This window comes from Cynara cardunculus, assembly GCF_001531365.2.
Source record: "Cynara cardunculus var. scolymus isolate 2C chromosome LG 8, CcrdV1, whole genome shotgun sequence".
Lineage (NCBI taxonomy): Eukaryota > Viridiplantae > Streptophyta > Magnoliopsida > Asterales > Asteraceae > Cynara > Cynara cardunculus.
In genome coordinates, this window is record NC_037535.1 from 25,241,045 (window position 1) to 25,256,453 (window position 15,409).

General features: G+C 36.1%; 3 protein-coding genes across 3 annotated transcripts in view; 2 read left to right on the top strand and 1 right to left on the bottom strand.

The window, feature by feature from the left end:
• The first annotated feature begins 1,891 nt into the window (after positions 1-1,891).
• LOC112516816 (hexokinase-1-like) lies at positions 1,892-8,564 on the top strand. Its single transcript, XM_025124050.1, has 10 exons — positions 1,892-1,959; positions 2,125-2,405; positions 3,487-3,634; positions 4,144-4,326; positions 5,249-5,323; positions 5,514-5,669; positions 6,164-6,262; positions 6,450-6,580; positions 7,199-7,280; positions 8,005-8,564. The coding sequence occupies exons 2-10, from the start codon at positions 2,143-2,145 to the stop codon at positions 8,341-8,343; spliced, it is 1,476 nt and encodes a 491-aa protein (XP_024979818.1). The 5' UTR covers positions 1,892-1,959; positions 2,125-2,142; the 3' UTR covers positions 8,344-8,564.
• Positions 8,565-9,765: 1,201 nt separating this feature from the next.
• LOC112517392 lies at positions 9,766-12,068 on the top strand. The gene is made up of 2 exons (XM_025124805.1): positions 9,766-10,290; positions 11,430-12,068. The coding sequence occupies exons 1-2, from the start codon at positions 9,766-9,768 to the stop codon at positions 12,066-12,068; spliced, it is 1,164 nt and encodes a 387-aa protein (XP_024980573.1).
• Positions 12,069-13,069: 1,001 nt separating this feature from the next.
• LOC112517280 (IAA-amino acid hydrolase ILR1-like 4) overlaps positions 13,070-15,409 on the bottom strand; it is a 4,726-nt gene continuing 2,386 nt past the window's right edge. The window contains exons 3-5 of the mRNA XM_025124661.1: positions 14,844-15,158; positions 14,616-14,744; positions 13,070-13,791 (exon numbers count right to left, since the gene is read on the bottom strand). Coding sequence (XP_024980429.1) covers positions 13,384-13,791; positions 14,616-14,744; positions 14,844-15,158 — 852 coding nt within the window. The 3' untranslated portion in view covers positions 13,070-13,383. The remainder of the gene's footprint in view (positions 13,792-14,615; positions 14,745-14,843; positions 15,159-15,409) is intronic.

Genomic DNA, 15,409 nt, shown 5'->3' on the forward strand with positions numbered 1-15,409 from the left:
TATATATATATATATATTGGAAGGATAAGATAGTATTTTTGTTTTACAAAAACGTAAGATCACTCTTTTACCATCATAAATCCAACATGGTATACATATGATTATAAATAAGAGAAGCAAACAACCTTTGGCGACCAAATTGCTCGTACACCATCATATTCCCTCATGTGTATTATCATATGTGATAATTGTGTTTTTGCGTTTTTGAAAAATGAAGGTGTTCTCTAAACCCCCCCACACACACACACACACATATATATATATATATATATATATATATATATGTGGACATGTATTGATATTTAAATAAGAAAAACAAAAAGGTTGAGAATATTGGAATAAATGAATCACATGTGAATCATTGGTGAAAGGAAATGTGGGTTCACATAACTTCATATGTGAATAATTGGTAAAAATATGAAATTATGTGAACAATTATTTTTTATATTTAGAGAAGAACAAAGTCTTTGTTTTCTAGAGTAAAATACGTTTTTTATCCCTGCGGTTTGTTAAAAATTGCAGTTTTCATATACGTGGTTTAGAAATAACAGTTTTTATTTTTATGGTTCGTAATTTATTATAATTTACAATATATTATTGTCATGAACAAAAATAGCAACAATTTGCAACCATATGAACAAAAACTGCAATTTATAAACCTTTTTTTTATTAACCTAGATATCCAACCCGCTATGCGAGCTGACTAATCCCAGAGCGACCACCTGCTTTGCAGATAGCCCGGAGTCCCCGCATTTGAACTTTCGTGGTCACAAGGGAATTTTTATTCCTCCTTGGATTTAAACCTTTGAGACCAAGACGGAAATTATTGATAAATGTCAAGGACAACAATTGTAATTTACTCTTTTTTTTATTTTAAAAAAGTTGTCGAAGATGCTTCAAGGGGACGTTTGTTTGGTTTTTGAATAAATCTGGTATGGATAAAACTATTTGTGTGGATTAATTTGTCTGTATAAAATGAAAAGACTTTTGTTTGGGAGGATTTTCTCATTGATAGAATGAGCGTGTTCTTTAAATGGGAGAAACACGTTTAGAAAAAAAAAATTGGTTTTCTGCATAAAACTATCTCTAGAAGCTTACTGAATAAGTTATTTTCTATATGATTAAACCTACTAAACAGTCATATATAATTTATCGAATAAGCTGAGTCTCATTAAATATATTAACTGTTAACAAACAAACTCTTATCACATTCGTAGAAATCCCTATTAATACTTTTTGAAGACAATAAATTAATATTAGTAATTGGGCAAATTGCATGAAAAAATAACGTACTTTAACTTGATTCTTATTTCGGGTAACGTACTTCCAAAACTTCCATTTTAGTATACAAGATGTAAAGGTTTAAACATTTAAGTATCATGGTACTTGGTTGAAGCATTAACCGGTTACCATACTGATGTGGCGAGTGACGTGGTATCCAACTCAGTATTATTTGTTGTTCAACTCAATTTCATCTCATCACTTACCACATCAGTATGGTAACCGGTTAACGTTTCAATCAGTTACCCGAGTATTTAAATGTTTAAAACTTTACATTTTAAGTACCAAAATATAAGTTTTGAAAGTAGGTTACCATTTCATACAATTTACACTTAGTAATTAAAAAAAAAGATTATTATTAAATATTTATTGTTTGATATTATGATTAATTAATTAATTAATTAATTTAACATCGATGATATTTTGGACCGTTAAAATAGATTCAAAAGAGGGAATGAAGTAGTACAAGTAAGAATTTGGGAGCCACGTGTAAAGTGTTTCTTCCGGTAAGAAGTAAAGAAGAAACAGTTAAGGATCTGGCAGCTATATTCCTCCAAAATTCATCAAAATCAATCGCTTATATTCACCACCACCACCACCTCCATTTTCTTCCATTCTTCATCTCAACTCAACCCTTTTCAACGATCGATCCACCGATCGTTTGTTTGTTTGCAATCTGTAATCAAAACCCTCCAATTTTCTAGGGTTTTTTTTGTCCAGTAGCTTTAATTCCGTCAGCCGTCACATCAATCCATGAACAATCGTTGTTGCCACCTTCCGATCTGATCACTCATCACTTTAATCCCCACATTAATCGACGTTTTTTCGTTTCTAAAATTCTAGATCTTTCGTCGTTTTGTGATGGGGAAAGTAGCTATGGGAGTGGCGGTGATTGGTGCTGCTACAATTTGTGCTCTGATTGTGCGCCACCGTATGCGGAGTTCCGGCCGGTGGTCGAAAGTGGCTGAGATGATTAAAGAGCTGGAAGATAAGTGTGATACACCTAACGCTAAGTTGAAGCAGATTGCCGACGCCATGGCTGTTGAGATGCATGCTGGATTGGCGTCTGAAGGTGGTAGCAAACTCAAGATGCTTATCAGCTATGTCGATAATCTTCCCACTGGGTAATTATGCTTATCACTTTTAGAGTAATCAAACAGTTAATTTTTTCTTTGTGGGATTCTTGAAATACGCCTAAATTTAGCACCAAATCCTGAATTCATTGTGAATACCAGTGAATAGTGTGAAATTGAGCACTAAATCGGGAATTCATTTGTGAATACCAACAGTAAACAGTATGAAATTTTGCACCAAATCGGGAATTCATTCTGAATACCAATAGTAAACAGTGTGAAATTTAGCGCCAAATCGGGAATTCACTGTAAATACCAGTGAAAAGTGTGAAATTTAGCACTAAATCGGGAATTCGTTTATGAATACCGACATCAAACAGTGTGAAATTTAGCACCAAATCGGGAATTCATTGTGAATACCAACTGTAAACAGTGTGAAATTTAACACCAAATCGGGAATTCATTGTGAATACCAATTGTAAACAGTGTGAAATTTAACACCAAATCAGGAATTCATTGTGAATACCAACAGCAACCAGTGTGAAATTTAGCATCAGATCGGGAATTCATTGTGAATACTAGCAAATAGTGTGAAATAGGTTTCTTTCTTTTGGTGGATCGGAGATCTTATTATACTGGTTTGGTTTAAGCCCTTTTGCTATTTTTGATCTTATTGGATTTCTTCATTCATCCATCTTCTTTGTCTGATCATTTCTTGAACAGATGTCTTAGATTCAATCTGGTCATGGTGTTCTGGAGATGTTTTCTTAGATTTTAACACTTGTTTCAGACCCTTTTTGTTTCGATTTAATGGTAAGCTTATTAGATGAGGCTAGATCGTCAGAGAAATGGTTTATCTTTAAAGAACCCAGATCAGTTGGCAAAGGGGGGGAGCGACTTTGCTCAAATGCACAACAGGTTCAAGTTTGAATCTTGTGGGAGACGGGTTTGAACCCCTCCGTTAGCCTTCGACCGTTGAGTCAACTCTGAAATACCTCCTCACACATGGTTCCTAGGAGGTGGGAACCAAGTTCCGATCAAATTTAATATCCCGCTTTGTAAAGTTTGCTTTTCGGAATTGTTTGTGAGATAATCCCGTTAAAGATCAATGATTTCCGTTAACTTGCTGCAGTGATGAGGAAGGAGTGTATTATGCATTGGATCTTGGAGGAACAAACTTCCGGGTGTTGCGGGTTCAATTGGCGGGGAAATCCGGTATCAAATCGCAAGAGTTTGCCGAAGTGTCAATTCCTCCACAATTGATGGTTGGAACTTCACAAGTAAGCTGTTAAGCTGATAAACTAGTTGATAAACTGACGGGTCCCATATCTGCTAGACTTTCATCATATCTGATCCATATATGTTGGAACTTCCCTTATGTCTTGAAGGGATCTTTTGGAGAATAATCCGATGGGGTTCCACACAGGGACGGAAATGGGGCGGGTAATGGATCCCCGACCCGGAACCCCGTTTAAGCCCCCATCCTTGACCCCCCCCCCAACTAATCCCCGACGGGTTTCAAGGAACCCGTTGGGTACTCGTTTAGTAAAAAACAATGTATTTAAAATTAAAATTTTAAAAAATTCTTCACTAGATTAATTACCAATATTGAAAATTTAACCGGGGTCAAATTATGGGAGAAAATTGCCATCCCTGATCATGCTTTGGGTTTGAAAACAAATCCCGGCCCCCGCCCCATTACCTGCCAAAGCGGGGAATCCCCGCCCCTACGGGTAAAATTTCCATCTCTAGTTCGACATCCCGGGTTTGAAATATTATTGTTTTGCAGGCACTTTTTGACTACATTGCAGCAGAACTTGCAAAATTTGTTGCGGGTGAAAGTGATAAGTTTCATCTTCTTCCAGGACGACAGAGGGAGTTAGGTTTCACCTTTTCATTCCCCGTGATGCAATTGTCGGTTGCTTCTGGGGAGCTCATGCGGTGGACTAAAGGATTCTCCATTGATGATATGGTAATTACGTTAGCTTTACTATTCAGTGCTAATTCGCTCTAGTCTTTACTTTAGAATATGTTCCGAATGAGTTGATAAGCTAGCTATTGGTTGATAAACTAGTGATGTTGGTCAATAAGCTACCTGTTAACTGATAAACTAGTCATGTATGGTCAAAAACTAGTGAATAAGCTAGATAATATTGTAAAATGACCTAAAAAGACACGTTAAAAACATATTTGGAAAAATATAAGGGGAAAAACGCACACACACATATATATATGGTCAGGTTTAGGGAAAAACGCTAAATAAATGGAAAACCACGAAAAAATGGATGAAAAAGTATATGAATATGAATGTCAAATTAACGAAAAAAAATAAAGTTGTAACAGTCTATTTAATCTCATTCACCGGATCGATTAATCTAATGGTTGATGGAGTGTTTTTCGGTTTTTCATTTTCTTGAGGTTTTCCCCTGAACCTCCCAATATATATATGGTCAGATTTAGGGGAAAACCGCAAAAAGATGAAAAACCGAGGAACACCCTAGTAACCCTTCATCTGCATAGCATGCACATGTGCATACAAGTTATTTGTAAGTAGTTTGTCCGGTGTGCACACGTGCATAAAAACCAAGAAACAACTTCAATTACTTGTATGTACATGTGGATATCATAAAGATGAATGGTTACCTGAGTGTTCCTTAGTTTTTCATTTTATGGGTGGTTTTCCCCGGCCGCATTCACCAAGTCCCCACATCCTTTTTGGATGTGTTATATCATATATGATTACGTATTTGTATCGGATGTACGTTATGTAATCATGTGTGATCTTGGTACTTCTCGCTTGATCCTATATACATACACATACACACAACCATATGAGGGTATAAGAGTAACAGTGAAGTCAATGAGGGCATTCTTTTGATTGCTGATATATATAGGTTGGTCAAGATGTGGTTGCAGAACTAACACAAGCAATGAAGCGGCAAGGTGTCGATATGCGTGTTTCAGCTCTGGTAAGTTCAATTACGTTCATCGATACTGTTACATCAGCTAAACTTGAACCATATTTCCTCAATATATGTTGGAACCCTCCTTTCCTTATGGGCTCGTTTGGAGAGTAATCTGTTGGGGTTCCACATAGCAAATACTCTTTCTTATATATGGTGGAGTTGGGTCGTTAACAATGTGCAATGTCGGATGTAGGTCAATGATACGGTTGGAACATTAGCCGGAGGTAGATACGACAACAAAGATGTTGCTATAGCGGTAATCTTGGGTACCGGATCAAATGCAGCTTATGTGGAACGAGCGCAGGCTATACCAAAATGGCACGGTCCACCCCCTAAATCCGGAGAGATGGTGAGCACCGATTAGCCCCGTATTTCCGTTTAGACCATTCTTGTTCTCATATCAAAATACCCAAAATGGCACGATCCTACCAAAGGGTCATCGGCCCGGTCTCCCACAGGTCAAAGATTCAAACCTCACTAAACATAAAGCAGTGTGCATCAGTATTTGTATATAAATATTATAGGGTCAGGTTTAGAGGAAAATCGTAAAAAAACAAAAAAAACTGAGGAACACACTAGTAATCATTCATCTGTATGGTATACACATGTGCATACAAGTAATTTGTCCGGTATGCACATGGAAAACAAGAAACAACTTCAATTAATTGTATGCATAAGTGTATACCGTACAAATGAACGGTTACAGGGGTGTTCCTCGATTTTTCATTTTTTTGGGGTTTCCCCCGAACCTCCCTCAAATATTATAAACCGCAAAAAAGTACCCATTTAAAGCGATTTTAGATATAGTGTATATCGATGGCTAATACTTGATTTGCTTTATAGGTTATCAATATGGAATGGGGTAACTTTAGATCATCACATCTTCCCTTAACGGAGTATGATAACACATTGGATGCCGAAAGTTTGAACCCGGGCGACCAGGTGATTGTCTTTTTATTTTCTACTTTTTGGGTTACTTCAGTTTACGCGCACCGACTAAATCCGTAGGCGACAACGAATGGGCTGGAGTGATCGTAGATGAACCTCCATGGAAGATGAGATTTTCGTTACATCATTCCCCCTTGAGGCTTAACGGTATATGGTTGTTTTTAACGCGTAATATTGGCAGATATTTGAAAAAATGATTTCCGGTATGTATCTCGGAGAAGTTCTTCGTAGAGTTTTGTATCGGATGGCGGATGAGGCTGCCCTTTTCGGTGACACGGTTCCTCCCAAACTAAAAACTCCATACATTTTGAGGTATTATTTGCAGTTTTGGTATTTCTGAGAACAAAATATCCATGAATGAGTATTCATGTTTCATGATGAATATATATATATATATACAGGGTTGGGTTCACGTGAGACCAGCCTGTTTTTGTGAGACCCGTGAGACCATTTCTTTACACTTGAAACTTCACAGCAAAACGCGGTGAAGGTAAAAAAAAAAGCCAAACCTTCACAGTCACAGCGTTTTGCTGTGAAGTTTCAACTGTAAAAAAGTGGTTTTACGGGTTTCATGAAAACAAGTTGGTCTCACGTTAAGATCATAAAATGATCGTTTTTTTGGTGTAATTTGTTTTGCTACAATTTTTTTTTGTATTGCGCTGATTTTCGATTTAAAGATTAAGGGAAATATTTGTAATTTTTTTAAAAAGATGGTTATAACCATCTTTTTAATCACATTCGTTGGATCATCTCAATCCAACGGATGGATTCTTCGGCTTCCCAATCTCATCCCTATATATATTCATCATGAATATTTGTTTATTTGGTTCTCAAAATATTTACGGTTTCTAAATGGACTTTTCCTTCTATGTTGAATCCCGTAAATTCATGTGATATCTACATTACGTTCGTGTGCACTTCTTCTCTCAGGACGCCCGAGATGTCAGCAATGCATCATGACACATCCATGGATCTCAAAGTGGTGGGGAACAAATTGAAAGACATTTTAGAGGTACATGATTTTTCACTACAACAAAATTGGCTTTATAAGACGACAGATATGTCTAAATGCTCTAACAGACTGCTTTATGGAAATTAAGTTTACAAGACCAAATAACTGTACATCTATGTAAAGGTGTTACGGTAGGATGTTAGAACGTATTTGGACATCCTAACAAGTTTTTTAGGGAACTTTTGAAATAAAGTGTCATAAATTTTTGATTAGACATTTTTGAGAAACGTACTGTGAACACATTTTTTAAAGGACACTTATTTTTTATAAGACATTTTTAGAAATAATATCGTATAAATAGACTAATAGGACGTTTTATCTCAAAGATGTCCTAAAAACTTGTTAGGACGTCCAAAACGTCATATCGACTGTTTGGTCCTATAAACTTAAGTCTTATTAGGACACTTAGGGCTTGTTTGCTAGCAGCTTAATAAGTTTGATGTGACAACTTATTCGGTCAACTATACGTGACTGTTTGTTACTAGCTTAATAATATAGAAAGTGGCTTTTTCAGTAAGCTTTTAGGAGGGAGCTTTATGTATTTTTCCAAACCTGCCCCTCCCAATAAAAGAACACACTCCTTCCATCTAAAAAAATCCATTTCCAAACAAAAACCTTCCCAATCTATACAGACAAATTAATCTACACATATAGGACTTGATGAAAAACCAACCAAACACTGATTTTACACAAGTCTTTACTGAGATGAGCATTTTGGTTGCAGATATCTAATACATCCCTTAAGACGAGAAAGGTTGTAGTCGAGCTCTGCAATATAATTGCGACACGTGGAGCCCGTCTTGCGGCAGCCGGGGTTTTGGGCATTTTGAAAAAATTAGGGAGAGATATCGAGGAGATGCCAGAAACGGTAATAGCGATGGACGGAGGATTGTACGAGCACTATACCGAATATAGTAAGTGTATGGGGAACACGTTACATGAGCTCGTAGGAGATGAAGTATCGAAACGTATTAAGCTTATACACTCGAACGATGGGTCGGGAATCGGGGCCGCTCTTCTGGCTGCATCACATTCTCAATATTTGGAGGTCAATGGGTCTTAAAAGAAAGAAAGCACTTAGATTCACATATAAATTGTTAAAGATGTTATGTGTTATTATTATCTTTAGAGAGTCTTGGGGTTTAGAAGAGACTCTTTTGTAGCAAATTCTTGAATTATGGTGTTGTGGAATGTATACCAAATGAAGGGGATTTGTAATGTGGGAACTCCTTTCCTATACATTCACATGTGAATGTTTCTAGAACCCCTTTATATCATTTTATAAAAGAGCCTTCATAGATATAAGATATGTCCCCTCCCCCCTCTCTCTCTCTATATATATATTATATACATATATATTATATATATATATATATATATTATATACATATTATATATATATATATATATATATATTCTAACACACACATTAACTCTAAAATTTGTGCTCTCTAAGAATTTATACCTTAAGATTTTGTTTTACATTATTTTTTTCTATCTTAATGTAATATTTAATGTATTTGTTTCACAATATGTTCTTTTATATGTATTCGGTTCACAATGTGATACTTTGTTATGTGTATTTTTTTTGTTTCATAAACAAGTCAAAGAGGTTCACACTCTGAACCGAGTACATGTGAAACAAGTATATATTAATCACTATATTAAATTTTAGACATAGATGAAAAAAAATAGTCATATAAAATAGCACATGGATACACTGGTTCTCAGAGATCTCATATATAGAGAGACTTGGAATCATGTGAGACCAACTTGTTTTTGTGAGACGTGAGACCATTATTTTACATTTGAAACTTCATAGCAAAACGCTGTGAAGGTTCGGCTTCTTTTTTCAGTGTCCATTTGGAACAGGACACACGGTGATAAGTGAAAGTATTTGGTTTCGATGATCGTAGTCGAACGATTATGATTTCAAATCTGTATAAGAAATTCATTCGAGCAATCATTGTTTTCAGGATTCACTGAACAATTCGATCCGTCCATCTTGTGTTGAAAAAAAAAACAGAGCAATCTGTTGTTATAATACGAAAAACCTTCAAACTTTACCGTTAAAGTCGTCCCTTTTTGTTATTCTTGTTTTGCCATCCCTAGCCCCCACCGTCCACATTGGCCAACACTCCCACGATCCATCGGCTGCCCACTTAAAAGGAAATTCCGTCGTAAACTCCATGATGCGTGGCTCATTTCACAAGGAAATTTGCGTAGGGATTTTAAGATAGAAAAGTGTTATCTTTTTCTATTTCCCGTCGATATTCCCATGTGGGGTTTGATTTTCATGACATGGGTCAGGATTACTTTCTGGAAAGATTTCAATATATTGGGGAGAGGAGTGAAAAGGGTTTATGTTTGCAGTGGTAGTGTTGGATCTCCATTTTTGTACTTTTTTGGGTCGATAAATTGAAGCATTCGAGGTGTTTGTGAAAATGTCTCTGTGAAAAAATCTACTTTATTTCCTCCAAGTGAAATGCAGCTAAGGCTAGTGACTATGGAGGAAGGGAAAGAACCCACTATCAACTCGATCAGAATCACAAATCAATCTAGGGGTTCTCCTATGAGATTACTAGGATTCATGTTGCTGTTTATAGGCATTGGTGTCAGCTTTTCGATCATAAATATGTTTAAGATCCGATATTTAGGCATCCAGAATATTGTTCCAGGAGCACACACCTTGATACAGTCTTGTTTTCATGAACCCAGAAGTTTACAGGATTGGATTAAGCCTCCATTAACTTATATGCACACATTGGATGATAGTGAGTTGTTATGGAGAGCTTCATATGTTCCTCAAATTAAAGAATACCCTTTTAAGAGATCTCCTAAGATTGCATTCATGTTCTTGACAAGAGGACCTTTGCCATTGTCACCACTCTGGGAGAGATTTTTCAAAGGAAATGAGGAATTTTATACCATTTATGTTCATACCACGCCTTCATATCGTGCAAACTTTTCTACCTCTTCCGTCTTCTATCGAAAGCAAATTCCTAGCCAGGTTAACCATTGTTACCTTCCTTCTCTCATTAGTCCTTTTTTCTTTCTTTTTTAGGCATATTCTTGCTCCTCTGTGGGTTTGAATAGATCTACTTGATACCAGCTTGAATCTAATGGAATCATTAGAAAGGAGACAGATAACTGATAATAATATAATGGAAGTTGCCTATGTTCTTATTTAGAGGTTCTTTGTTTACTTCTATCACAAGTTCATATTGTTGATTTTGCTTTCATGTGTTGATAATCTATTATGAGATCATGGATGCTACATTGAAGCAAGTTCTCTCATTTAGAATGAAAACTTCGAATGGTTTAGTTCCGTATAGCTTAGTTATTTTAATGTGTGCTTATTTTTGTATTAGCTTGTGTTTATCTTGGCTTCTTGTACTATGGTATGAAAGTTGTTCCAATCATTTTTCTTTAGATTGTAGGGATAGTGCACTCCACCTTGGAATTTGGGGACTGTCCCATCTCTTGAGTGGATATGCGTTGTGGGTGCTAATTACTACGTTGCTAAATGTAATTTTCTTTTGTTTATTGATAAAATTTGTCAGAGGTACTGTTTAAAAAAATATTTTAATCTCTCGTCACTTGTGAACTTTAGGAATCTATGCACATTGCTAGCAAGCAATTGATATTGTTGGTTTGGTCCTTTTTTTTTTTTGTCACATATCACATATGTGGACCATGTACTTGTTTGTTCAATATTTAAGTGTGTTGGTATGCACCTGAATAGTTATGACTGGACGGACGAGAGGGAGGTATGTGGATGAATGAGTCTGGAAGTTTTAAGGTTTTAATTTGTCGTGGTTGTCCTATTTTCCTGATTTTTGTTCAACCTATGTTTTTTTTTTGGAAGGGTAGCCTGGACTACTCCCGGCAAATTGTGGCCACAAGAAATCAGTCTTGATAATCTCAATGGCCACAATTGTTGTATACACCTGGAACTGAACCCTAGACGAATGGGATGTTCCACATCCCCCAAGACCTCAACCGCTACGCCACGAACTTTGTGGTTTTGTTCCACCTAGGTTGATAGGGACAAGGAAAAAAAAAAGCATCTTTACCCCACTCTCAGGTATGTTTCATTTTTCCACATAGTATCTCTTTATAAAAACACTTGTACTTGCCTCTATGTAGGTAGTGGAATGGGGAATGATGAGCATGTGTGATGCCGAAAGAAGACTTATAGCCAACGCATTGCTAGATATCTCAAACGAGTGGTTTGTACTCTTATCAGAAGCCTGCATACCTCTTCAGAACTTCAGAACTGTCTATCGTTACATATCAAGATCCAAGTTCAGCTTCATGGGTGCGTTTGATGAACCTGGCCCCTATGGTAGAGGTCGATATGATGATAAAATGTTACCAGAGGTCCATATCGACCAATGGCGAAAAGGGTCTCAGTGGTTTGAAGCTAATAGGAAACTAGCAGTCGATATCATAAAAGACAACACGTATTATCACAAATTCGAACGTTTCTGCAAACCAGATTGTTATGTTGATGAGCATTATTTCCCAACAATGCTCACCATTCAGTCTCCACATTTGTTGGCCAATAGGACACTTACGTATGTAGATTGGTCAAGAGGAGGTGCTCATCCAGCTACATTTGGAAAAGATGATATCACAAAGGAATTTATCAAGAAAATTCAGCAAGGTCATACATGTGTTTACAATAATCAGCCAACTACAGCATGCCACCTTTTTGCAAGAAAGTTTGCTCCTAATGCATTGGATCCACTTCTACAGAACTCTACAGAATTTTTTGGCTACTGATTTAAGGTCATTTCTTTTATCTTTATTTTAAAAAGTAGATAATAAATATTGTATTCTCAAATTTAGGAAGTAAAAGAGAAAAATGGAGGAAAAAGAATGGAAAAGATTGATTTTTTTTCATTTGTGTTCTTGAAAATGAAAGAGTGGAAATTGAACAAGAAAGAAAGAAAAAGAAATATTTCATTTTTACAAATTTGCCCTTTATGTTTGTTTTTTCCACTTTTCTTTATGAGGGTTTTCTGTCATAAAAGACCACACTCCTTTCAGATTTTCTTTTCTCTCCATTTTTTCTCATATGTAATTTTTACAAATATACGCCTTATATTTGTTTTTTTCACTTCTGTTTATGAGGGTATTTATGTCATTAAAGATCATATTCCATTCAGATTTTCTTTCCCTACATTTCTTCTCACGTTTGGGAGGAAAATTTTGATAGGAAACATAAATGATATGTGGGATTATGAGGGTATTTCTGTCATAAAACCTTCAAGAAAAGGTTTAGTGAACACAGTGTAACCGGCAGCAGGGATCATTGATGCATGGGTGATCTGTACTACAAGTTTTACATGTATATACATACATATATATATATATATATATATATATATANATATATATATATATATATATATATATATATATATATAGGGTGGTATCATTTGAGAACCCGATTATTTGTGAGAACCGTGAGATCCAACCACATATATGGGTTTAGTGAGTAATCATAGTATGAATTACCATGTCTAAGTTTAATGCTTGAAACATAAAACACTGTGCCTTGGATCAATGAGTATTAACAGTATGAATTACCATATTGGACAGTTGGAGTAATGTTTAAAATAGAAAACACATTGGTTTGGATTCAGTAAGTAATCACATTGTGAATTACCATGTATGAGTTCAACATCTGTGGTTGTAAATGGATCTCACAGTTCTCACAAAATATAGAGTTCTCCCATGAGTTGAACCCCCCCCCCCCCAAATTATATATAATATATTGAAGAAAACTGTAAAAACTCGGTTCTTCATTTCTGGGAACACTTGCACCAAATTTGGCTCAATGCTATAAAGGCCAATAAAACATAGCAAATGGGAAATGACAAAGCTTTAAAGTGTGTTCAAATGGATACATGGTTTATGGCATCAATTATAGACGGATTCCATAACCATAACAGTGTATCCTTATAATTTGCAGGAGGGATATAAATTCTTCTGCAAATTATGCCAAATGAACCAACAATGGCACAAGAACCAAACTGATTGGTAGGAAAGAAGCTTTATAACCAAAAAAAAGGAAAAAAAAAAAAAAAAAACTTTACAGTTCATCATGGTGTTCTGTATCCATCTGAGTTTCTGGACTTTGAATTTGATTCAGGTAGCTAACAACCAAAGAAGCATGCATTGCAGCACCAAACGGAAGTATATCTTCATTAATTTTGAAAAACGGAGAATGGACTGAAGCGGGTTTTTGATTTGATTCATTCTTCATTCCAAGAAAGTAGAAATAACCAGGTAGTACTTCTTGGTAAACCGAAAAATCCTCTGATCCCATTAAGGGTAGCATGTTTATAACATTAGCAGGGCCAAGAACATCACCTGCAACATCTTGGAAGTGTTTGTGCAAGGCGTCGTCATTTATGGTGGCGGGGAAAAAAGGTTTGTCTTTCGAAGAGAATTCCACAGTTGCATTACATCTTTGTACTATCGCTTGCCCTACAATAACCTGTTTTGCAAATAAATTAGCTTCGTTATAATGTTATCATCAGAACCTTTTATAAGTAGGTATACATATGTAACGGAAAGTTCAAACGAGAATCATAAATATTTTGAGAAGCTTGCCATGTTTCAATGTGAGATATAGAACAAGCCCCCAAAATTTTTGGGGCCCAATTATGTGTTTTAGCATTTACTGAATTATATATGTTTTAACCTTCAGCCCAATTATATTGTTTAATGCTTTTACTCTTTTTAGCTGGTTTAGTGATTCTATTTAAGTGAATTTCATATGTTAATTTGTCATTCTAAGAGATTTTTGTTGTTTGAATTTGTGATTCTTTTGATTTAACATATGATCCTATATAACAGAGCCTCCAAGGAACAACCTAAACCTCGGAACGAACTATTTCATAAATGATTCATGACGACTAACCCTAAAATATTCATGAATATTATTCATCATGATATTCATCATGAATATTTGTCACGTTATTCATCATGAATAATTCCAGAATAGTTGGTTCTTACGTTCTCAAAATATTTACGTTTCTCATTTGAACATATCCATACATGTGTGTATTGTGTATGTATATGTCTGTGTATAAGGTTAGGTTCCGGTGAGAATGGAAGTTACAGTGAGAAAGGTAAGAAGGGATCTCCACCCTTGGGTTTGCGGTGCACCAAGATGCACCAGATCAATTCCCGTAATAAGGGCAATTCATGAGATGGGGGTGAGATTAAAAATGATCAACCATCCAAATCATTTCTTACGCTTCTCAACATAACTCCTATTCTCACACGATCCTTCGTCTATATATTAAAGATTATTACCTCCTCTATCCGTTGCTTAAGTTGCATGAAACTTTCTTTAGTAAAAGCTCGGAAGGTACCACCAATAGTGACTGAATCCGGAATAACATTGAAAGCGCCACCTCCTTGGAACTTAGCAACCGTGACTACCTACATGTGTTCATCTTTTTAGTGCTCATCGAAATCCGTTAACATTCTCTAAATCACATACAAATCTAGTTACCTGAATAATAACAAGATTTCAATTACCTGAGAATCAAGAGGATCGGCTTCTCGTGAGACAAGATGTTGTAAACTAACAACAATATTTGAAGCTGCTAATATAGGGTCTATCGAATGCTGAGGAATGGCTGCATGACCTCCTTTTCCGGTTATCACAGCTTCAAAGAAGCCACTTCCAGCCAAAAGGGTGCCTGATCTAGATGACACTTGACCTAGAGGTAACGCTGGAGATACATGTAGACCAAATATCGCTTTCACATTCTCAAGAACGCCACTTTCTACCACCCGTATAGCCCCTCCTCCCCCTTCCTCAGCCGGCTGGAAAACAAGAACTACCGTCCCCTGCAAAAACCAAGAAATATACGACCATTTTTAGGTAAGATTCAGTAACATATCCTTTAGGGGATGTTCGGTTGGTTTTCCATCAAGTCCTGTGTGTATAAATCTGTATTTATGGATCATTTTGTCTGTAAAGATTGGGAAGGTTTTTGTTCGGGAAGGTTTTTGTTTGGGACAAAAGAAATGAGCTTTTGGGAGGGGAAGGTTTGAAAAAAACTTGGCTTTCTACATAAAGCTCCCCCCCCCCCCCCCCC